At 41.4% G+C, this 18,916-nt stretch overlaps 1 protein-coding gene across 1 annotated transcript in view; it reads left to right on the forward strand.

Moving 5' to 3' along the window:
- The window catches only part of CENPF (centromere protein F), a 75,870-nt gene extending 57,413 nt beyond the window's left edge, over window positions 1-18,457 (forward strand). The window contains exons 15-20 of the mRNA XM_075530343.1: window positions 2,356-2,532; window positions 3,032-3,193; window positions 7,496-7,658; window positions 8,842-9,318; window positions 10,394-10,572; window positions 17,574-18,457. Of these exons, the coding sequence (XP_075386458.1) occupies window positions 2,356-2,532; window positions 3,032-3,193; window positions 7,496-7,658; window positions 8,842-9,318; window positions 10,394-10,572; window positions 17,574-17,777 (1,362 nt within the window). The 3' untranslated portion in view covers window positions 17,778-18,457. The remainder of the gene's footprint in view (window positions 1-2,355; window positions 2,533-3,031; window positions 3,194-7,495; window positions 7,659-8,841; window positions 9,319-10,393; window positions 10,573-17,573) is intronic.
- Window positions 18,458-18,916: the final 459 nt, after the last annotated feature.

Genomic DNA, 18,916 nt, shown 5'->3' on the forward strand with positions numbered 1-18,916 from the left:
TTGCTGCTCACAGCAACATTGTAGGACAGAGTAGATCTGCCACACAGTATTTCTAAGGCTATGGGATCAGACGATTTCACCTTTCTTTAATGTAGCTGGTGGGTTCAAACTGCAGACTTTTTGGTTCCCAGCCAAGTGCTTAACTGCTGTGTCACTAAGGCTCCAACTTAGACTCTACTAAGAGAAAACCTTTATGTTCACCCTTGGTCCCCACATGTGATTATGTTGGTTTGAAATGACTATGTATTCAAACTATAAATAATCAATGCTTCCAGATTGAGGAGCTAGACTGTTGAACAAGACAGCTCTGGTTTTGGCACATAATAAATAGGTAATGTTTAAAATAATCTTAAACTTGTAAGTGCCCTGAAGGCAAGAAGTACCGGTAGGTTTCTTAGATGTGGTTTGGGTGAGGAATGGGCCGTGTGGACAGATTGAGCAACTTGACTTAGATGGCATGGTCAAAGAAGGTCACCTGCAGGATGAGCCAGAGCGCAAGGCTTGGTGAAGAGAGGAGAGGAGCATGCAGGGTCTAATGAGCAATGTGATAAACGCTCTGCTGTTAGAAAGAACTTTGTAATTTAAAAACTGGCATGGAAGCTAAATGATTGAAGCCACAGAGAAAAGGAAATGAACAAAGATTGGAGAGGTAGGAATTAAAATAAGATGATTGAAATGTGTCATCAAATACATTAGCCTGGAATGTATCGAGAGACGTAGAATGGAAATGCTATTGTGCTAGTTGAGTGTGTGTATGTGTGTGTGTATATGTATGTATGTATATATATATATAGCAGCTAGCTGTTAGTGGAAGAAAATACAGATGGATGTAAGATGTAGCATAGAGACACTTGAGCCTGTGAGGTAGAAGAGGAGGAATAATTCAAGAACACAAGACTTTGAGGCAAACCAGGAGAGTGTTATTCTCTAGAAGTCTAGAGTGGAGGTTGTCTTGGAAAGGAAGGGATGGTCAGCAGCCATTAAGACTTCTTCGGGGTCATTTGAAATTAAAACTGAAATATACCCTTGGGTTTAGCAGCTCAGTTTGGGGTCAGTGATGCCCAGAAATGGTAGTTCAGAAGGTGCTGGGGCAAGGGTCTGGGGAGAAGAGTGAAATAACATGCCTAGGCAATGTTTTAAATAAGCTTGACTTTGAAGACCAGCTAGGAAATGGGGCGATTCTTGAGCAGATGTGGGTCATGAAAGGACTTTTTAGAATATGTTTCTGTGCTGACAGGAATAATGCAGTAGAAAGTAGACGGCGAGGCTGTAATGAATGGGACAAGAGAGGAAGGAAGGTCAAGTAACTGGAAGATCCACACCTTGAGAAGAGAAGAGGCATGGGTTCTCAACATATGAAATTAGATTCTAGCATCTTTATTTCTTTTTCTTAAGCTTTATTTTATCTTGTCTATTGTGTTAAATATACACGTGACAAAAATGTTTTTCACTCCAGTGATCTTCACATACAAGTTCAATGTCATTAGTTATGTTCATCATGTTATTCAACCATCACCCTTATCTGCTCCCCAACTCTTCCAGTGTTCTTTGTAGAAGCTCAGTGGCCCTATAGGCATTGAGTCCTCTCCACACACTCATCTCCCAGGGAGGGATTGGCTGTGCTGTCTTAGCAAGAAGCTTCAGGAAGGAAGGAGAAGGTGAAGTGTAGGGTCAGGGCAATTATAGGAATATGAGCTCCCCGGCTACCACTGTTGATCTCTGAGTTCAGGAAACTTGTCTATTTGTTGTGGAATTGTTTGTGTTTGAGATGAGGAGATAACCGTGAAATGGTCCTTTTGAAGAGTAGGACAGGAAAAAGAACTACAGGGTGGTGTTGCTGAGTATTTTCTAGAGGTTTCTAGAAGTTTTCCCAAGAAGCAGCTGTGTGAGGTTCTGTCAGCCCTGCACAGTGGTAGGAGAGAGCAACCAGAAATTGTGGGCATTTGGAAGAAAACTCTTAAGGATAGAACATGGAACTTAAGCTTGGTTAAGGAAGAAAATGATGAATAATAATTCTGAAGGGTGATGCTGCTTATGGGGTCAATTAATTGTTGCAATGGAAGTACTTGAGTGCTCGAACCTGGCAGTGTAAGAGGATATGGTCCCAGAGTGGCTGAGTTGAACTAGGGATTTCAGTGGGTCTGTGGTCTCTGGGGGTGTGACCTTGGTGAGTCAGTTTTGGGTTGGAACATAATAGTGTCACTGGAGATACCACAATTTTAAATGAATGTGTTTCTTAGAATTACAGTGCTATTCTATGTAGATTTCGTTTAGTCTGTAAACAATATTTTTTCTTACCACTAAGTATTTCCTAAAGATCTGTGTCCACGTTCTTAATTTTGCTTTCCTGTTCAGATTCAGTTGAAGGACCTCATGCTAGAAAACAGCGAATTGAAGGAGAGTTTGGATTGTGTACACAAAGACCAGGTGAAAAAGGAGGAGAAGCTGAGGGAAGAAATAGCTGAATATCAGCTGCAGCTTCAGGAGGCGGAAGAGAAACACCGGACTTTGCTTCTGGATGCAAACAAACAAGTAAACTTGGGGTTTGGTTCCTGGCGACGGTGGGAGATGGGTGTGCTGGCATTCTAAGTAATAAGGTATATTTTGCAAGATCACAATTCTGCATTATTCAAAGGGACCACATCATAAATCTTTTGTTAGGCCTTCCCTGGTGGCACAAAGGGTTTACACTTGACTGCTGACCTCTAAGGGGTTGCCAGTTTGAACCCGTCTGTGGCGCCATGACAGAAAGACCACAGAGACTCTTGTCCAAACCTTATAGAGGACAGAGGAAAATGTGAGGTCACTGTTCATCGGAATCCACAGCAGTGATTTTTTGGATGCAGGGGCAGCGTTAGGCACTCCCTGATTATCTGTACGCTTTATTTCCTAACTTGAGTTTTGAGAACATTTTTAATGTGGAGCAGAACAGGAGACTCACAGTGACTGCTTGCAGTGGTCCTTGGCCCAGTGCTTGTGTTTTCCTGAGAAAGCAGAGCCTCCTGGCTGAAGTGGCCTTTTTCTGCCCTAGCATGAAATGGAAACACAGACGTACCGAGAGAAGCTAGCTGCTAAAGAAGACTGCCTCAGCTCCCAGAGGCTGGAGATGGACCTCGTGAAGTCCTCCAAAGAGGAGCTCAATAAGTCCTTAAAAACTGCTAATGAGATGTTAGAAGAATTGAAGAAAACAAAGGTATGTGCATTTCTCAGTGTTACCTGACTTAAATTGTTTTATATAGGTAATAGTTTTTTAAAAAAATTATTGTGGCAATAAATTGCCATTTCAACATTTTTACGGATACAATTTAGTGATATTATGTTCCTTATGTTATGCAATCTTGACTCATCATCCCTAACAAACACTCAATACACCCATAAGCAGTAACCTCCCCACTTCCTCTCCCCTCAGTCACTGTTACCTACTAATCTTCTTTGGTCTCTACACATTTGTGTACTCTTGGTATTTTATGTACGTGGCATATAATATTTGTCCTTGTATGTCTGACTTATGTCATTAAGCATAACGGTTTTAAGATTCTTTCGTATTACAGTATCTATTTGTTGTTATTGTTATGTCCCATCAAGTTTGTTCTGATTCATAGTGACCCGATCAATGACAGAATGAGACATTTCTTGATTTTGTACCATTCTTTCAATTCTTGGCAGCCACATGTCACCCCTCTTGGTGAGGGCTGTGTTAGTCAGGATTGACTAGAGAAATAAATTCATAGACACTCATATTTGTATAAAAAAGAGCTTTCTATAAAAGAGCAGTGTATATTGAGAAAATAGCCCAGTCCAGATCAAGTCCGTAAGTCTAATAATATCCCATGTGTCCAATACTAGTCAATAAATTCCTCTTTAGACTCACGCAGCACATACAATGATGCCAGATGCAAGAAGATCACTGCCCAGTGGGTAGAAGCTCTTGTGGATCCAGTGGCAGTAGAAGCATCTCAACACCAGTGTGGATTTCCATGGGCACCCTCCAGCTCTCTGAGTCTCTCAACAGCAGGAAAGGAAGGCAGAAGGAGTGGGTCTGGCTTCCAGTGAGCGATTTATCTCTGTTGCTCCTCCAAATGAGGTCATCAAGCTGTGACTGGATTGACAAGCTAGACTCCACCCCTTTGCTTAAATTCACTGGAGATTATGTAACTGCCACCAGGGTCTTCCTTATTTTCACTCACTCTACTTAACTAAGGCTCAACACTTTTCTGTAGGGATTGGTTTCTCATAACATTCGGAGTACTTGAGATGAAGTCTCATCTCCTTTCTTGACTGCTGATTCCATGGGTGTTGCTTGTGGAACCAAGTAAAATGAAATCCTTGACAACCTCAGTATGTTTTTCTTGATGCTGCTTCTTGGTCTAGTTGTGATGAATATTGTATATGTTGTGTAATGCACTGTAAAGTGTGTATGTAGTTTCTGAAGTTTATCAGTGCTTCCACTCGCCTGTGCTTTCGGTAAGCAGAAGTATGTCATATGCTTTTGCATGTTATTAATGAGCCTTCCTCCAAAATTGGAGCCACATTCTTCATGTAGTCCAGCTTCTCTTTTTTGCTCATTGTACAGACTGAATAAATATGGTGCAAGGATGCACCCCTGATGCCTGCCTGTCCTGATTTCAGCCAGGCAATCATCCCTTGTTCTATTTGAATGATTATGTCTTGGTCTGTGTATAGGTTCTGTTTGAATGCAATGAAGTGTTTGAAATTCCCTCCCTTTTTTTCATAGTTTTTTTATGATGCACACAGTTGAGTTCCTTTCGATACAACCTTCGTGCACACCCTTCTTGCTGCTAAATACACCATATCCCCATACTTTGTTTGCATGTCTGCCTCTTTGTCCATGCGGAGAATGCAAGAGCACAATGGGGTGCCCTGAATAGCATGTACAGCCCTTCTTTCGATTCCAGGAGAGATTGGTTCCAGGAACTGCCACTCCCCAATACCAGAATTCACAGTCACACAAGTCCCTTATTAAAATGACACCGTATTTGTTTATAACCTCTGCACATCCTCATGTGTACTTTAAATCATCTCTAGATTATTTATAACAATAAAATGAAATGTTTTATAAATACCACTTTATGTTTCCCCTTAGCCTTTGAGGATTGCTTTGACCACTTGCTTTTTGCGAACCATATTTCCCCATGTAAATGAGAGTTTCACACAACACCAGAAGCCAAAGGTTGAGATACTAAGTCAGTGATTTTCAACCTTCCTCATGCCGAGGCCCCTCAATATAGTTCCTCATGTGGTAACCACCCCCAACCATAAAATTATTTTCGTTGCTACTTCATAACTAATTTTGTTACTGTTATGAATTGGGTAACTCCTGTGAAAGGGTCATTCAGCCCCCAAAGGGGTTGTGGCCCACAGGTTGAGAACCGCTGTGCTAAGTGAACAGTGCTCAGACAAGTGTAAGGGAGAGACTGAGGATCTGTGAAATGTTGAGAGACTATACATTATTTCATTGATGTGTATTCAGTAGAGTGCGCTGTGCACAACTAATTAATATTTTACTTTCTGGAATGCTTTTATTTGGACTATTTTCAGTACTTGGTTGGTGGAACCTGTAGATGCAGAAATGGCAGATAATGGAAACCCAACTGTTAGCACTTCATTTATCTCTCTGGTTGATTTTATTGTGTGTGTGTGATGACTCTTAGTGGCACGGTGGTTGGTGGTTAGAGGATTTGACTTGCTAATGCAGAGTCAGTGGTCTGAACCCACTAGCTTCCCTACCGGAGCAAGATGTGACAGTCTTTTTCTGTAGAGATGACAGCCAAACGACAAGATGTATTTGTCCTATAGGACTGCTGTGAGTCTGAATTGACACCATGCCATGGGTTTGGAGTATGTACACAACACATTTTTGTTCATCCATCCATGAGTTGATGGACACGGTTGTTTCCCTCTTTTGGTTATTGTGTATAGTGCTGCAGTAAACATCGGTGTACACATCTCTTTGTGAGCTTCTGCTTTCAGGTCTTTGGGGTGTGTACGTGGGAGTGGAATTACTAGTCATATGGTGGTAAGTCAATGTTTAACTATTTGAGGAAACCGCCAACTTGTCCACAGCAACTGCTCTTTTCCCACCGTCATGTGGTTTTCACTGCATCCTTACCAATGCTCTTACTCCATAGGCCAGAGACGGGGCACTTTGCCCCTGGAGTGTGGGCACTTGCACTCTCTAAGTTGAGTCAACTTCGTGGTTGTGGGTTATGTGGAAAATAAATCCCTGCCAGTGAAGTTCTTTACTGGGAGACTTAAGTTTTCTAATTAAATGCAAACCAATAAAATTTAAAACAACATTATAAGTGATGTTCTTCTACAACAAAACGAGAGATTCTGGGTTTAAAACAGACGTGGTTCTGTGTTTATTTCTTTAGTAATTTCTGTGTGCTAAATCTTGTTCTGTGGATACTATTTATTTGTATGCATATTATGTGCAAAATGGTACTTTGCTAGTTGAGTATATCTTTTCAGATCCTGTATTACTTTAATTAGATATCAGTTGCTAAGCATTTCAAAAATTTAATTAGATGGATGTCCAATCCACTTGTTGGAATCAGGCAGAGAAAAATTTGAAAGTGCAGCTTTCCTGCTACATTTTAAATAAATTATTTCAAGGTGAAGCAGAGATGAGCTCTGCATAGCATAGCAACATGAATATGATGATGTATCATGAATATGTTGTGCAGTCTTTTGGTTTCCCCACCCCCCTCTTTGTTTCATCTGCCTTTACATGTTAATGATCCCTTATCAAAATCTCTTGCAGGTAGATTGTTTTAGAATTCAGCATCTTTTAAGCTATTGCAGAATATAATGCATATACTATATATTATATAGAACCCCAGTGGTTATGGGCATTATTTCACACTGAAGTGCTATCATATTTCTATAGTCTACTATGTGGACATTCTCACCAAATGGGCTGAAGTCTGTAAAGACCTTCCTTTCTCCTCAGGGTAGGTTTCCCTTCTAAGTCAGTTCAGAACTTCCTTTGGATTTTGGAATTATGGCTAAGTAACTGTCATGTGAACCTGCACTCTTATGAAGTGTCTGATAACACAGCCCATGAAGCATTCGATTCTATTTCAACTATTAGAAAACTTAAATTTATTTTGTGAGTAGCAATGTCAGTGTTCATTTGGTATGAGTAAAACAAATGCAATATTAGGTAGTGAAATTGACCCGTCAGGATTTGTCTTTGGATACCTGAGCCTCACTGTGTAAGTGTGATTTCCCATTGCTACACACAGAAGTATGGCATTATTTTAGGAATTGTGATTTATGGTTGCTGATATTATGTAAACACATTTATTGGCAGACTTCAGAAAGCAAATTCTTAATGCATTGTCTATCTTATGTTTTTCTGGGCATAATCATCATTCTTATACTTAGACGTTTCCTAATTACATCTGTTAATTGTTTTGCTATATGTTCACCAAAAAATTTCAGATTTTAAACGAAAGTATTTGTTTTGTAGATGGACAACCTAAAGTATATAAATCAGTTAAAGAAGGAAAATGAACATGCACAGGGGAAAATGAAGTTGTTGATCAAGTCCTGTAAACAACTGGAAGGAGAAAAGGAAGTGTTACAGAAAGAGCTGTCTCATCTTGAAGCGACTCGGGAAAAACAGACAACAGGTGAGTGTTCACTGTGGAGCAGATCACTCATCCTACATGATTTCCCAATAGTGAAATTTAGCACAGGTGTGGTGTGCCTGGATTAGACGGTGTTTTCACTCGTCTGTTACTTAGTGCTGACTTTAGCAGTTATCCATCTCCCAGTTTCCGAACTTTGTACTCATTTGGGACCATTATGAGATTCAGAATGAAGCCTGCAATTTGAGGTAGAGTTATCCCTTCTGCTTTAACACACAGGCAACTGGCTTTTTGGTATGGAGTTGTCCCAGGGGGGTTGGGGGGGTTGTGTGTGTGTGTGTGTTCATCTAAGTAGATTCTGTCTCTGAGGCAGACTGGTATGTGAGCTGGTATTACTAATTTACAGACAGCTGATGTTCGTTCTCCTTGACCGGTCCTTGTGAGTGAACCAAAGGGAAAGGAAAAGGGTATTTGGAAGGCAGTATAAAGTGTATTGGTGTTTCATGGAGTCTCTTTAATGGAATTGATGCCAATCATGGCAGTTCAAAGTTGCCCAAGATTCCTGTGCTTTATAATGTTACTCATCACCTTATGTTTGTCCCTTCAAATAAGCTTGTCAGTTTTTAAAAAATTTAACTTGCCTCCATCCTGCTTTCCAAAGCTCACAAACACTTGTTTTCTTACATTATTTTACGCTTCACCCACTTATCGTGGAAAGAATGGACAAAGGATAGCAGAAGGAGATAGAATGAGTTATTAAATATTGTATGAGTAGCTCCATAGGATATATGGTGGGTTGGTTAGATTGAATTTGGGATTTTGGTGAATTTTTTTAAAGCAATTCCAGTAAAAGTTGTATGCTCCATTTGAAGAATATGCATTAATTTGTTTTTCTAAGTGCATTGAATTCACACCATGTGACAGAGTAGAACTGTCCCATAGAGTTTTCCTGGCAGTGCACTTCATGGAAGCAGATCTCCAGGTCTGTCTCTGACAGAGCTACTTGGTGGTTTCTGACTGCCAGCCTTTTGGTTATCACCCAGGTGTTTAGGCATCTGTGTCACTGGAGCTTGTTGTACCTTGATATGATACCAACTCCCCCATCAAACAAAGGAACTGAAAACGAAAGCACCGCTGTAATGTTACCCTATTTTCAATGACCACTGTTCGCTAGAGAAGCATCAAGCTATTTGTATACGTGATGTGTTAACTTTATTTTTGTTAGGTGCTGTTGTGGATGCTAATGTGGATGAATTAATGACTGAGATTAAAGAGCTCAAGGAAACTCTTGAAGAAAAAACCCACGAGGCAGACGAATACTTGGATAAGTACTGTTCCCTGCTTATAAGCCACGAAAATGTAGAGAAAGCAAAAGAGATGTTAGAAGCACAAGTTTCTCGTCTGAGTTCTCAGCAGTCTAAACGTAATCTCCGAAGTTCACCTTTGTCAAACTCAGTTGTTCCAGAAGTGTCTCCAGCCCCTTCTGTTAATGAAAGGAAGATGTCAGCCAGCCAAAGTAAGGTTTCAGGCAAGAGGCAGCGGTCCAGTGGGATTCGAGAGAGCAGTGGTGGACCAGCGCCTTCCACACCAGAGACAGTTTCTAAAAAGAGCCGGAAGGCAGCCAGCAGTGGTGTTCAGTCTGCAGGTGACACTGAAGACACTGGGTTTGAGCCAGAGGGGCTTCCAGAAGTTGTAAAGAAAGGTATGTATAATCTTGAAAATCCAGAATGTGTACAGTTAATTCGTGCCTGAAAAGACCAAAGTATATTTTTTATGTTAGTGGGTAGCATTACTAATTGACTTTTTGAAAAGGTAATGCGCTTATAAATTGGATCACATAAATTATATATAAATCCACAAGGTGGTTTTAAAAAAGCTAATGGAAAATGGAACTAAAATATAATGGGATTTTTCTACACGCTTTGAAATGGCTTCTTATGTACCGTATATACTCGAGTATAAGCCGAGTTTTCCAGCACATTTTAAATGCAGTTTTTGTGGTAAAATTAGGTGCCTCAGCTGATACTCGGGTCGGCTTATACTGAATATATGCAGTACTTATATATGAAGGTAGGTCTTTTCTAACTTTACTATTATGAGAGAATAACTAGGATTCAATCACTCCTGCTACATTACAAAAAGAGCTGGTAGACATGAAATGTAATCATCAATCAGTTTGGAACCTGGTGTTTCTCGGGTGACAACTCCCCAAATTGAGGAGACTTTTGCAGCTTCCCTAGCTGCATGCTAGCTGACCTGCTCTAAGACAGTGAGTGAGCTGGGCGGCACGGATGATCCCGGCCCCCGGGACGGAGCCACTTAACATGCTTTCTATCTTTGTTTTTTTTAACCCACGTATTCTCAGCATGGCCCACAGAACTGGCCAGTGTAGAAACGTTATTAATGATCCATGACAAAAGAAGAACAGAAGTTGAGAAGACGAGTTTTGAAATTTTAACAACTTAAAAGACTACAGTCATTTTTCTACTGATTTATTCGTACTGTGTTACACAAAAGGGCCCTTCCTCACTGGTTGTAAGTTATACACATACCTGCGTGTGTGGGATCCCAATGGGTTTCCTTTTCCACTGAGGTTACTATCTTTTTCATCAGAGGAAACCTGTTTATGTAATTTGATCGCTCCATAGACAGCATTGACCTTTGGAATGCCCTCGTTTTTAGTACAACTTTCCCAGGTGCTTATCATCTCAAGAGCAGATAGATTTGGACAGGTCTCTGTGGAGCTCTAGGCATTCGGACAGTGTTCTTGCCCTTAGGGTTTGCTGATATCCCTACCGGAAAGACAAGCCCGTACATCCTGCGGAGGACCACCATGACCACCAGAACCAGTCCGCGCCTGGCTGCACAGAAGTCAGCACTGTCCCCCTTAAGCGTCCACCAAGAAAATCTTGCGGAGACCTCCAAACCAACACCTGGTGGCAGTAGACCACACAAGGTAAGCTGCTGTGACCACCTCCTGTTTGGAATGTGGGGAATTGCAGTGTTTCTGAGCAAGGCCTAGATTTCTGACTCCGGGGCTCCTGGTCTATAAAGTTGGGCCTTTCCTCAGTGTGTATAAATCAGTCAGCCATGAGAAGAGTGGAGAGCAAGCAAGAACAACCCTGACATTATCCTGCTATACACGCTCCTCCTTGACTAAACATGGCACTGACAGAGTTTGATGAGAAATGGCGATGTTAGATCCAGCGACACAAAGAATTTGTAAGGATGTCTCAAGCATTGCTCTGCGGAGAAATAAGCTCATTGACGTTAAATTTCAGGAAACAGTCTTTTTCGTTAAATTAGGACTTAATAGGTTTGTTGTTGACTGTTCTCTTTAAGGGAAGAGAGGAGTTTGGCACTTTAAAAAAACATCATTTTATTGGGAGCTCGTACAACTCTTATTACAATCCAGACACACATCCATTGTGTCGAGCACATTTGTACGTATGTTGCCATCATCGTTTTCAAAGCAGTTTCTTTTTACTTGAGCCCTTGGTATCAGCTGCTCATTTAAAAAAAATCATTGAGGGCTCGTATAACTCATCACAATCCATACCTACATCCACTGTGTCAAGCACATTTGTACGTTTGTTACTTTCATCATTCTCAAAACATTTGCTTTCTACTTCAGCCCTTGGTATCAGCTCATCATTTTTTCCCTCCCTCCCTGCTTGCCCTTCCCTCATGAAACCTTGATAATTTATAAAATATTATTTTTGTCATATCTTACACTGTCTGACATCTCCCTTCACTCACTTTTATGTTGTCCATACCCCATGGAGGAGGTTCTATGTAGATCCTTGTAATCGGTTCTCTCTTTCTACCCCACCTTCCTCCCTCCATCCTCCTGGGATTGCCACTCCACACTGGTCCTGAAGGCATCATCCGCCCTGGATTCCCTGTGTCTCCAATTCCTATCTATACCTATGTACAATCTCTGGTCTAGCCAGATTTGTAAGTTGGAATTGGGATGATAATTGTGGGGCGGGGAGAGGAAGCATTTAGGAACTAGAGGAAACTTGTGTGTTTCATCGTTGCTATATTGCACCCTGACTGGCTCGTCTCCTCCCCACGACTCTTCTGTAAGGGGATGTCCAGTTGCCTACAGATGGATCCTGGATCTCCAATCTGCACTCCCCCTCATTCACAATGATTTGATTTTTTGTTCTTTGATGTCTGATAACTGATCCCTTCGACACCTTATGATCACACAGGCTGGTGTGTTCTTCCATGTGGACTTTCTTGCTTCTTATCTAGATGGCAGAAGGTAGAAAGTCTTGTGGATACAATGGCCGAGGAAGCATCTCAGCGTTAGCGTGGGTTTCTATGTGGCTCCTCCAGCTCTCCTTCTGTGACTCTTCAATAGGAAGGTGAAGTAGAGGCTGTCTCTGGCCTCAGCGAATCTGTGAGTGGCTTGTCAACAGGAAGAGGAAGGCAGAGAGAGAGGGGAAGTTCCGAGAATCCTCATGGAAATGCCAAGCCCCAAAGGAGGCATCATCAGGCTGTGACCTGATTGACAGGCTAGACTTCATCCCTACACTTATTTTTCAAGTGACATGAAATTATTGAACTCCCACAATTGTGGATCCAGGTAAGACAGTCCTTGACAACTTCAACCTTTCCTCCGCTTAGCATGATGTTCCTTATGAGGATTTTGTGTTTCCATGCTGAACACTATAATCCTTGATCATCAGCAAGTGCTCCAATCCGCCTCACTTTCAGCAGGCAAAGTTGTGTCAACTGCAACTGGAGGTTGTTAATAAGCCTCCCTCCAATCCAGATGCTGCATTCTTCTTCCTCTAATCCTACTTGTCTGATGATTTGCTCAGCGAATTGATTGAACAAGTATGATGAGAGGATACAACCCTGATGTACACCTGCCGAGTTCCTTCAGTTTCAGATATGCTGAGTGTGTTCTTCCCATTTGGTTTTCTAATTCTAGGTCCTTGCACATTGCATTAGAATGGGCTTTGTCTTCTTGAGCTGAACTTTGAAATTTTCTGTTCAGCTTCTTGACATCATCCTTTCTTCCATTTGCTTTAGCTGCTCTCTGATTAAGAGCAGATTTCAGAGTGTCTTCTGACATGCCCTTTTTTCTGTTCTTCCCTGTCTTTTTAAAGAACGGTGGTCTTGATGTTCTCCCACAGCTCAACAGGTCGTCTGTTATTAGTGTTCAGTACCTCAAATCTGCCCTGGAGATGTTCTTGTTCTCGCAATTCAGGTGGGATAGACTCAAGGTTGGATTTTGGCTCCTGTGGACTTGTTTTAATTTCCTTCAGCTTTATCGTGAACTTAAATATGAGCAATTGAAGATGGCCCGTTACACAGTGGACTCCTGGTCTGGTTTTAGCTACTGAGACTGAGCTTCTTCACCGTGTCTTCCCACGGACGTAGCTAATTTAATTTCTGTGTAATCCATCTGGAGAAGTGAGGTCTACCTTTTGTATTGCTATAAAAAGTATTTGCTATAAATAAGCCATTGGTTTTGCAAAATTCTACCATGCGATTTCCAACTTCATTTCTATCACCAAGTCTATTTTCTAAATACTGTTCCCTCCTCTGTGTTTCCAACGGTATCATTCTAATCACCAATAAGTATCAGTGCAACTTGGTGGCATGTTTCATCAATTTCAGGCTGAAGAATTCTTCAATTTCCTCATCACTAACCTTTGTGGAAAGCCTATTCTGGAGTAGGGTTTACTATTTTCCTTTATAGATGTCTTGCAGCCACTCAATCCGACAGTCAGTACTAATCCATTCCTGCCTCTCTCTCACTTTTGAGGAGCATATAAGTTAATTGTCTCTTAAAACACATTATACCACCACACACCACTATCACTCCCATTATCTTAAGGGAACTCATTTTATTGAAATTACTTGTCTATATATTTTCAGATCTGTGGAATGAGTTCTGTGTGGTTACTTATTTTACCTAATATTTGCCTGTGTCCTTGGCATAGTGCCTGACATTCACAAATGTTTGCTGAACGAATGAAGTAAAGGCAATACTAGTAGCGTGAAAAGTGTGGCACGAAATCATCTGAGGAAATCACTACTGGGTCTCTTTTCCTCTTCTTTTATGAGGAAGTAACTGTAAAAGCAGTTTGTTTATGGCATTTTAAAGTTGCTGTCCAGGAAAAAGAGCTTTGCACACTAGGGGGCCTGCTCTCCACACTGCTGTTGAGTCTGCTGACCAGGGAGTAGTAACCATGGTTTCCTGGCAGTTTGTGTTCTGTGCATTAGCCACCGGCAGGCAGTTCAGTGGCACTGGCAGGTACGCATTGCTCAGCAATTTCGTGCAACCTGCAAATGGTAGGTTTCCCTTGAGAAGAGGGTATTATAGGTGCCTTCATGACATTGTTCACTCTTCATAACCAGCCTAGTGGGTTTTAATTTAATTCACATTTTCTGAGCCCTGCAAAATGCTTGTCTCATCTGTTAAGCATATTTTATCATATTGTTTTAAAAATAAAGGGCAAATTCTCATTTCCTAGGGCAAAATTACTTAGAAATTCAGGATTATGTATTCACCCTGATGTGACTGGCAGAGTTTTTAGAGAGATAATTCCCTAGGTCATTTAGCAGGACTGTTAGTGACAGCTAATAATATTTTTATTTATTTTAAATTTAAAAAATCATTTTATTGTGAGCTCGTATAACTCTTATCACAATCCATACATCCATCCATGTGTCAAGCACATTTGTACATTTGTTGCCTTCATCATTTTCAAAACATTTTCTTTCTACTTGAGCCCTTGGTATCAGCTCCTCCTTTCCCTCCCTTACGAACCCTTGATAATTTATAAATTATTATTATTTTTTGATGTCTTACACTGACCGCTGTCTCCCTTCATTCATTTTTCTGTTGTCGCCTCCCTAGGAGGAGGTTATATGTAGATCGTTGTGATCAGTTCCCCATCTTCCCTTCCCCTTCCCCTTCCCCTTCCCCTCCTGATATTGCTACTCTCATTATTGGTTCTGAGGGCTTTATCTGTCCTGGATGTCCTGTGTTTCTAGGTCTTATCTGTACCCGTGTACATGCTCTGGTCTAGCCAGATCTGTAAGGCAGAATTGGAGTCATGATAGTGGTGGGGAAGAAGCATTAAAGGCACTAGAGGAAAGTTGTATGCTTCAGTGGTGCTATACTGCATCCTGACTGCCTTGTCTTCCTTGTGACCCTTCTGTAAGGGGATGTCCAATTGTCTACAGATGGACTTTGGGTCATCACTCTGCACTCCCCCTCATTCACAATGATATGATTTTTTGTTCTGGGTTTTTCATGTTTGATACGTGATCTTATCGACACCTCATGATCACCCAGGCTGGTGTGCTTCTTCCATGTTGACTTTGTCGCATCTCAGCTAGATGACCGCTTGTTTATCTTCAAGCCTTTAAGACCCCAGACACAATATCTTTTGATAGCTGGGCATCAGACAGCTGATAATCTTAATGGAAAATAACAGGAGAGAGAGAGAATATGAATATTTGGATAAGTTGAGGATTGGTTTGGTGTGGGTGTAAATTTGGATTAGTTGAGGATTGTTCTCTAGCTAGGTTGAGTAAGCCCAAGAGAGCCTGGGGAACTAGGGAGTTCGGGTGAGTATGGACAGGGCCTCCCTGAGCCTGGGTCGACGGCAAGTCTATATGCTGTGGAACCCTTTGTGGATGGCAGGGATGTGTGTCATCATCACAGCTTCCCTCAGCATTTTAATGGGGGACTTGTGTTTCTTTCCACGAGTGACTTTCATTCTCACTGCACCGTCTGCATCCTTACCCTCTCGCCATTGTGACCGTAGCCATCATTGGTAACATGATTAGAGGGTGGGTGTGCTCACTGTCTTCAGTGTTTAAATACTTAGTGAATTTTACCTTGTGGGTATTGGGGGAGGGGCATCAAAGGTGGTTCAGTGAAAGAATTCACACCGTTCTTAGGAGAGATTCAGATTGATTTTGGACTAGTGCATCTGTCTGTGGATGCATGTGTTGCTATGATGTTGAACAGGCATTAGGCGGAACATCCAAACTAGGTCTAGAAAGAAAGGCCTGGCACTTGTACTTCCTAAAATCAGCCTGTGAAAATCCTATTGGAATATGGTGTTTCATTTGGAGATAGTCATGTGTATAGATATTGTTTCATTCTATTGTGCTTGGGACCCCCTTAATGACAGCAAGCAATAATTGGTGGACTGACTGACATGAGAATCAGAGCTATAGTTTCAGCTCCGTTCAGTATAATTTTCCCAGTTTGGTGTTGGAGAAGTTGAATCTCAGGAAGAAGCTAAAGGAAGGAATGGGTTTGGGCCATTTCATTGGAATTAGGAAAGAGCTTTACTGGCGTAACTTCCTTTTTCCCTGGTGTGACATCTTGCTTCTTATGGTCGAAGATTTGACTTGACTCTATTGCATCAGATAGGTTCAAAGGAAAGGCCTGTAAAACCAGTACCAGTAAACGCTTTAATTTTTTTCTTTGAACTTTACATGGACGGTAATTTTCCATTAAGTCCTCACCCTCCTTCAAGGACTGCTCCTTTTAAGTGTCCTGCATGTAATCTGATGGAGAGGCAAGCTTTCCACGATTTGATCTGTTGGCCAGATTTACTATGTTTTCTGTACCGAAAAGTATTTAACTGCCTCTTAAAACCACATACTTCCTATGGAAAGAATATAAATGGGAAAAAAATATTTCCATTCATTTTTCTTTTGTTTCAGAAGGCGGTCACTGGAAGTCAGTTGCTCAGGGAGAGAGTTTTCTGTCACAGTTGCTTCTTGGCACCATGCTGAACACGTACTGGCCCTTATTAAGAGCCTTGTCCCCTCCTCTTTTTCATGACCCTGTGGATGCTATTTTTTACTGCCCTGTCAACCTCAGGAAGCTTTCCCTCTGCCAGCCGCCCTACTCTCTCCTGTCCTTCCATTCCCATATGTTCTGGGAAGTCTCCTCTCAAGAGTGGGATGCTCAGGAAACGATTTGTTCTTTCTGGATATGATTATTAGCTAGCTGCCTTTTTGCCACAATCTAAATCAGACGGGGGAAACAAAACATGTAAGTACCAGTGTGTGAGGAGCAGGGGCCTAGGTCTTTTATACATTGTGGATATAGCTTCTAGCCTGTGAAGGTAGAATGACTCTTTGTACCTATTTTGAATGAATGCAGGGACTCAGGACAGATGGGAGCCAGTTTGGGTTTCCACTGTCAGAAAACTTTAGAAAAGTCAGTTCACCAGATTTTGTTGCATCACCCATAAGTTATATATCAGGCATATGTACCCCATATTAGAGATACACCAGACCCAGGTTGACAGAATCAGTTAAGCACTCGACACCTAACTGAAAGGTTGCCAGTTTGAATGTATCCAGAGGTACCGTGGAAGATGGGCTTGGCAATCTGCTTTGAAAGGTCGCGCAGCCCTGAAGACAATTCTACTGTACACATTTTGGGTTTACCCTGAGTCAGAACTGTGATGGCGGTTCTCAGCAGCAGCAACAATAAAAGATAAGAAAAAAAAATCTCTCAGCCCTTGAATCAGTTCTGACACATAGTGCCTCCTATAGACTGGAATAAAACTGCTCCAAAGGGTGTCCTGGAGTGTGGAGCAGAAAGCCACATGTTGTCCTAGGGATTGGCTGGTGGGCTTGAAATGCTGACCTCTCAGTAACAGCCTGGCATTTAACTCTGTGCGACCACGACTCTGTACAAGGGATGGAGTTGGTGGATATGTTACCCATGCTGTGGGAGGAGAGTCTGGGTAGCAGACATGGTGGAGGAAGGCTGGGAAATGCCTTGCCCAACCGTATCTGGCATCCTCCTCGCGTGTCTTAGCTGTGGGACCAGTTCTTAGGGAAGAAGAACTACTGAATAGAATTTAAGGTAAGCTTAAGTGATGTTACCTATTTTTCATGTAGCAATGTGGATAGATATATTGTCAACCTCTAACAAAGATGTTTGTGTTGCAGGGCAAGACTGCTCAGCAGAGCCCAGAGAACTCAGACGCTGCCATCCAAGAGCCCGTCACAAAATCCCTCTCCTCCAGAAACTGCTCTGAGAAGCGCTTGGCTGACAGCCCCAGAGAGGGACTGAGGGCCAAGCGAGTCCAGTTTGCCTCCAGCTCGGATGCTGGACCTGACCTCAAGAACAACGAGAACTGTAGGGTCCAGTAAAAGAGATCCAGTCTCCCTGAGTGTTGGGACTCCTGCTGAGACATTTCATTAGTTTCATGCTGATAGGCAAGAAACCCGCAGTCCTTTAGACCTCTAGAGGAACGGCCCCTTTCTCTCTCCCCTGGGCCTGCATTGGAAAGGACTGATCACCAGTCACCACTAACATTCTAACTTTGGAGAAAACTTTATAATTAAATAGCAAATACCATGTAACAACTTCTGCTTTTAGACATTACTCTTAAAAAAATTCTAAATCGAATGCTTCTAATGAACAGCATCTAGCAAAATGTGAACTTGTTTTACAATGAGATTTTAGACCAAGAGTTTCTTTGAGCTGAGTAAATGAAGGAATATAGCATGTTGTGTTCTGTTAAGGAAACATATGTATAGTTATGTATATGAGTGCTTATTTTTCTCTCTCAGTGTGTTTTATAAATCTTTGTGTTTCTACACTGTACATATTTGTGTGTTGGGGAGGCCAGGAGGTATGTTTATTACCAGTTAGTTTCCTTGCAGGCTCTTCTGTAGAAGAATTATCAAGTTCCTGTCAGGTGTGCTGTTTTTTAGTGTGTGTTTTTTTTTTTTTAAGACTACTTTGTTGCAATTCTTTGGCTTGCCTTTTCTTATCTGGTGCCATTGTATTTAAATATGGTTTTCTTTTTTCCCCCTTTGTCTTAAAAATAAAGTTACTTTTGTTTTTTCTAAAAATGATTTCTAAATAAATTCATTATAAAATGATGTTATTTCTTTCTAGTTTCAACAGTCTCTAAAAAATATGAGCAAGTGGTTCAGGTCTTGAACTAAATGATAGTAGAATATTTAATGAGCATAATTATCTTGAAAAATATGAAAAGGATGTGGCTCCTGAAGAGTATGTTAGAACACATGTCCAGGCTGATGCCTAGCGCCCTGGACGCACTCGGCCTGGTAACAAGCCCATGGTATTCTCCAGTACATTTGTCGATGGTGTGCAGTCATAATGATACATACCACATTAAAAACATTTGAGCAAGCTCTTGTGCTCTTGAATCTGGGTTTCAAAAAAACTCAGGACAGGAGTTTGTAAAAAGATGGCCATAATTTGCTCCTGTTAGTTCAGATTAATAAACACTGTTTTTTATATTTTAAAATTATCTGCA

Source organism: Tenrec ecaudatus, chromosome 1 (genome assembly GCF_050624435.1).
Source record: "Tenrec ecaudatus isolate mTenEca1 chromosome 1, mTenEca1.hap1, whole genome shotgun sequence".
Classification (NCBI taxonomy): domain Eukaryota; kingdom Metazoa; phylum Chordata; class Mammalia; order Afrosoricida; family Tenrecidae; genus Tenrec; species Tenrec ecaudatus.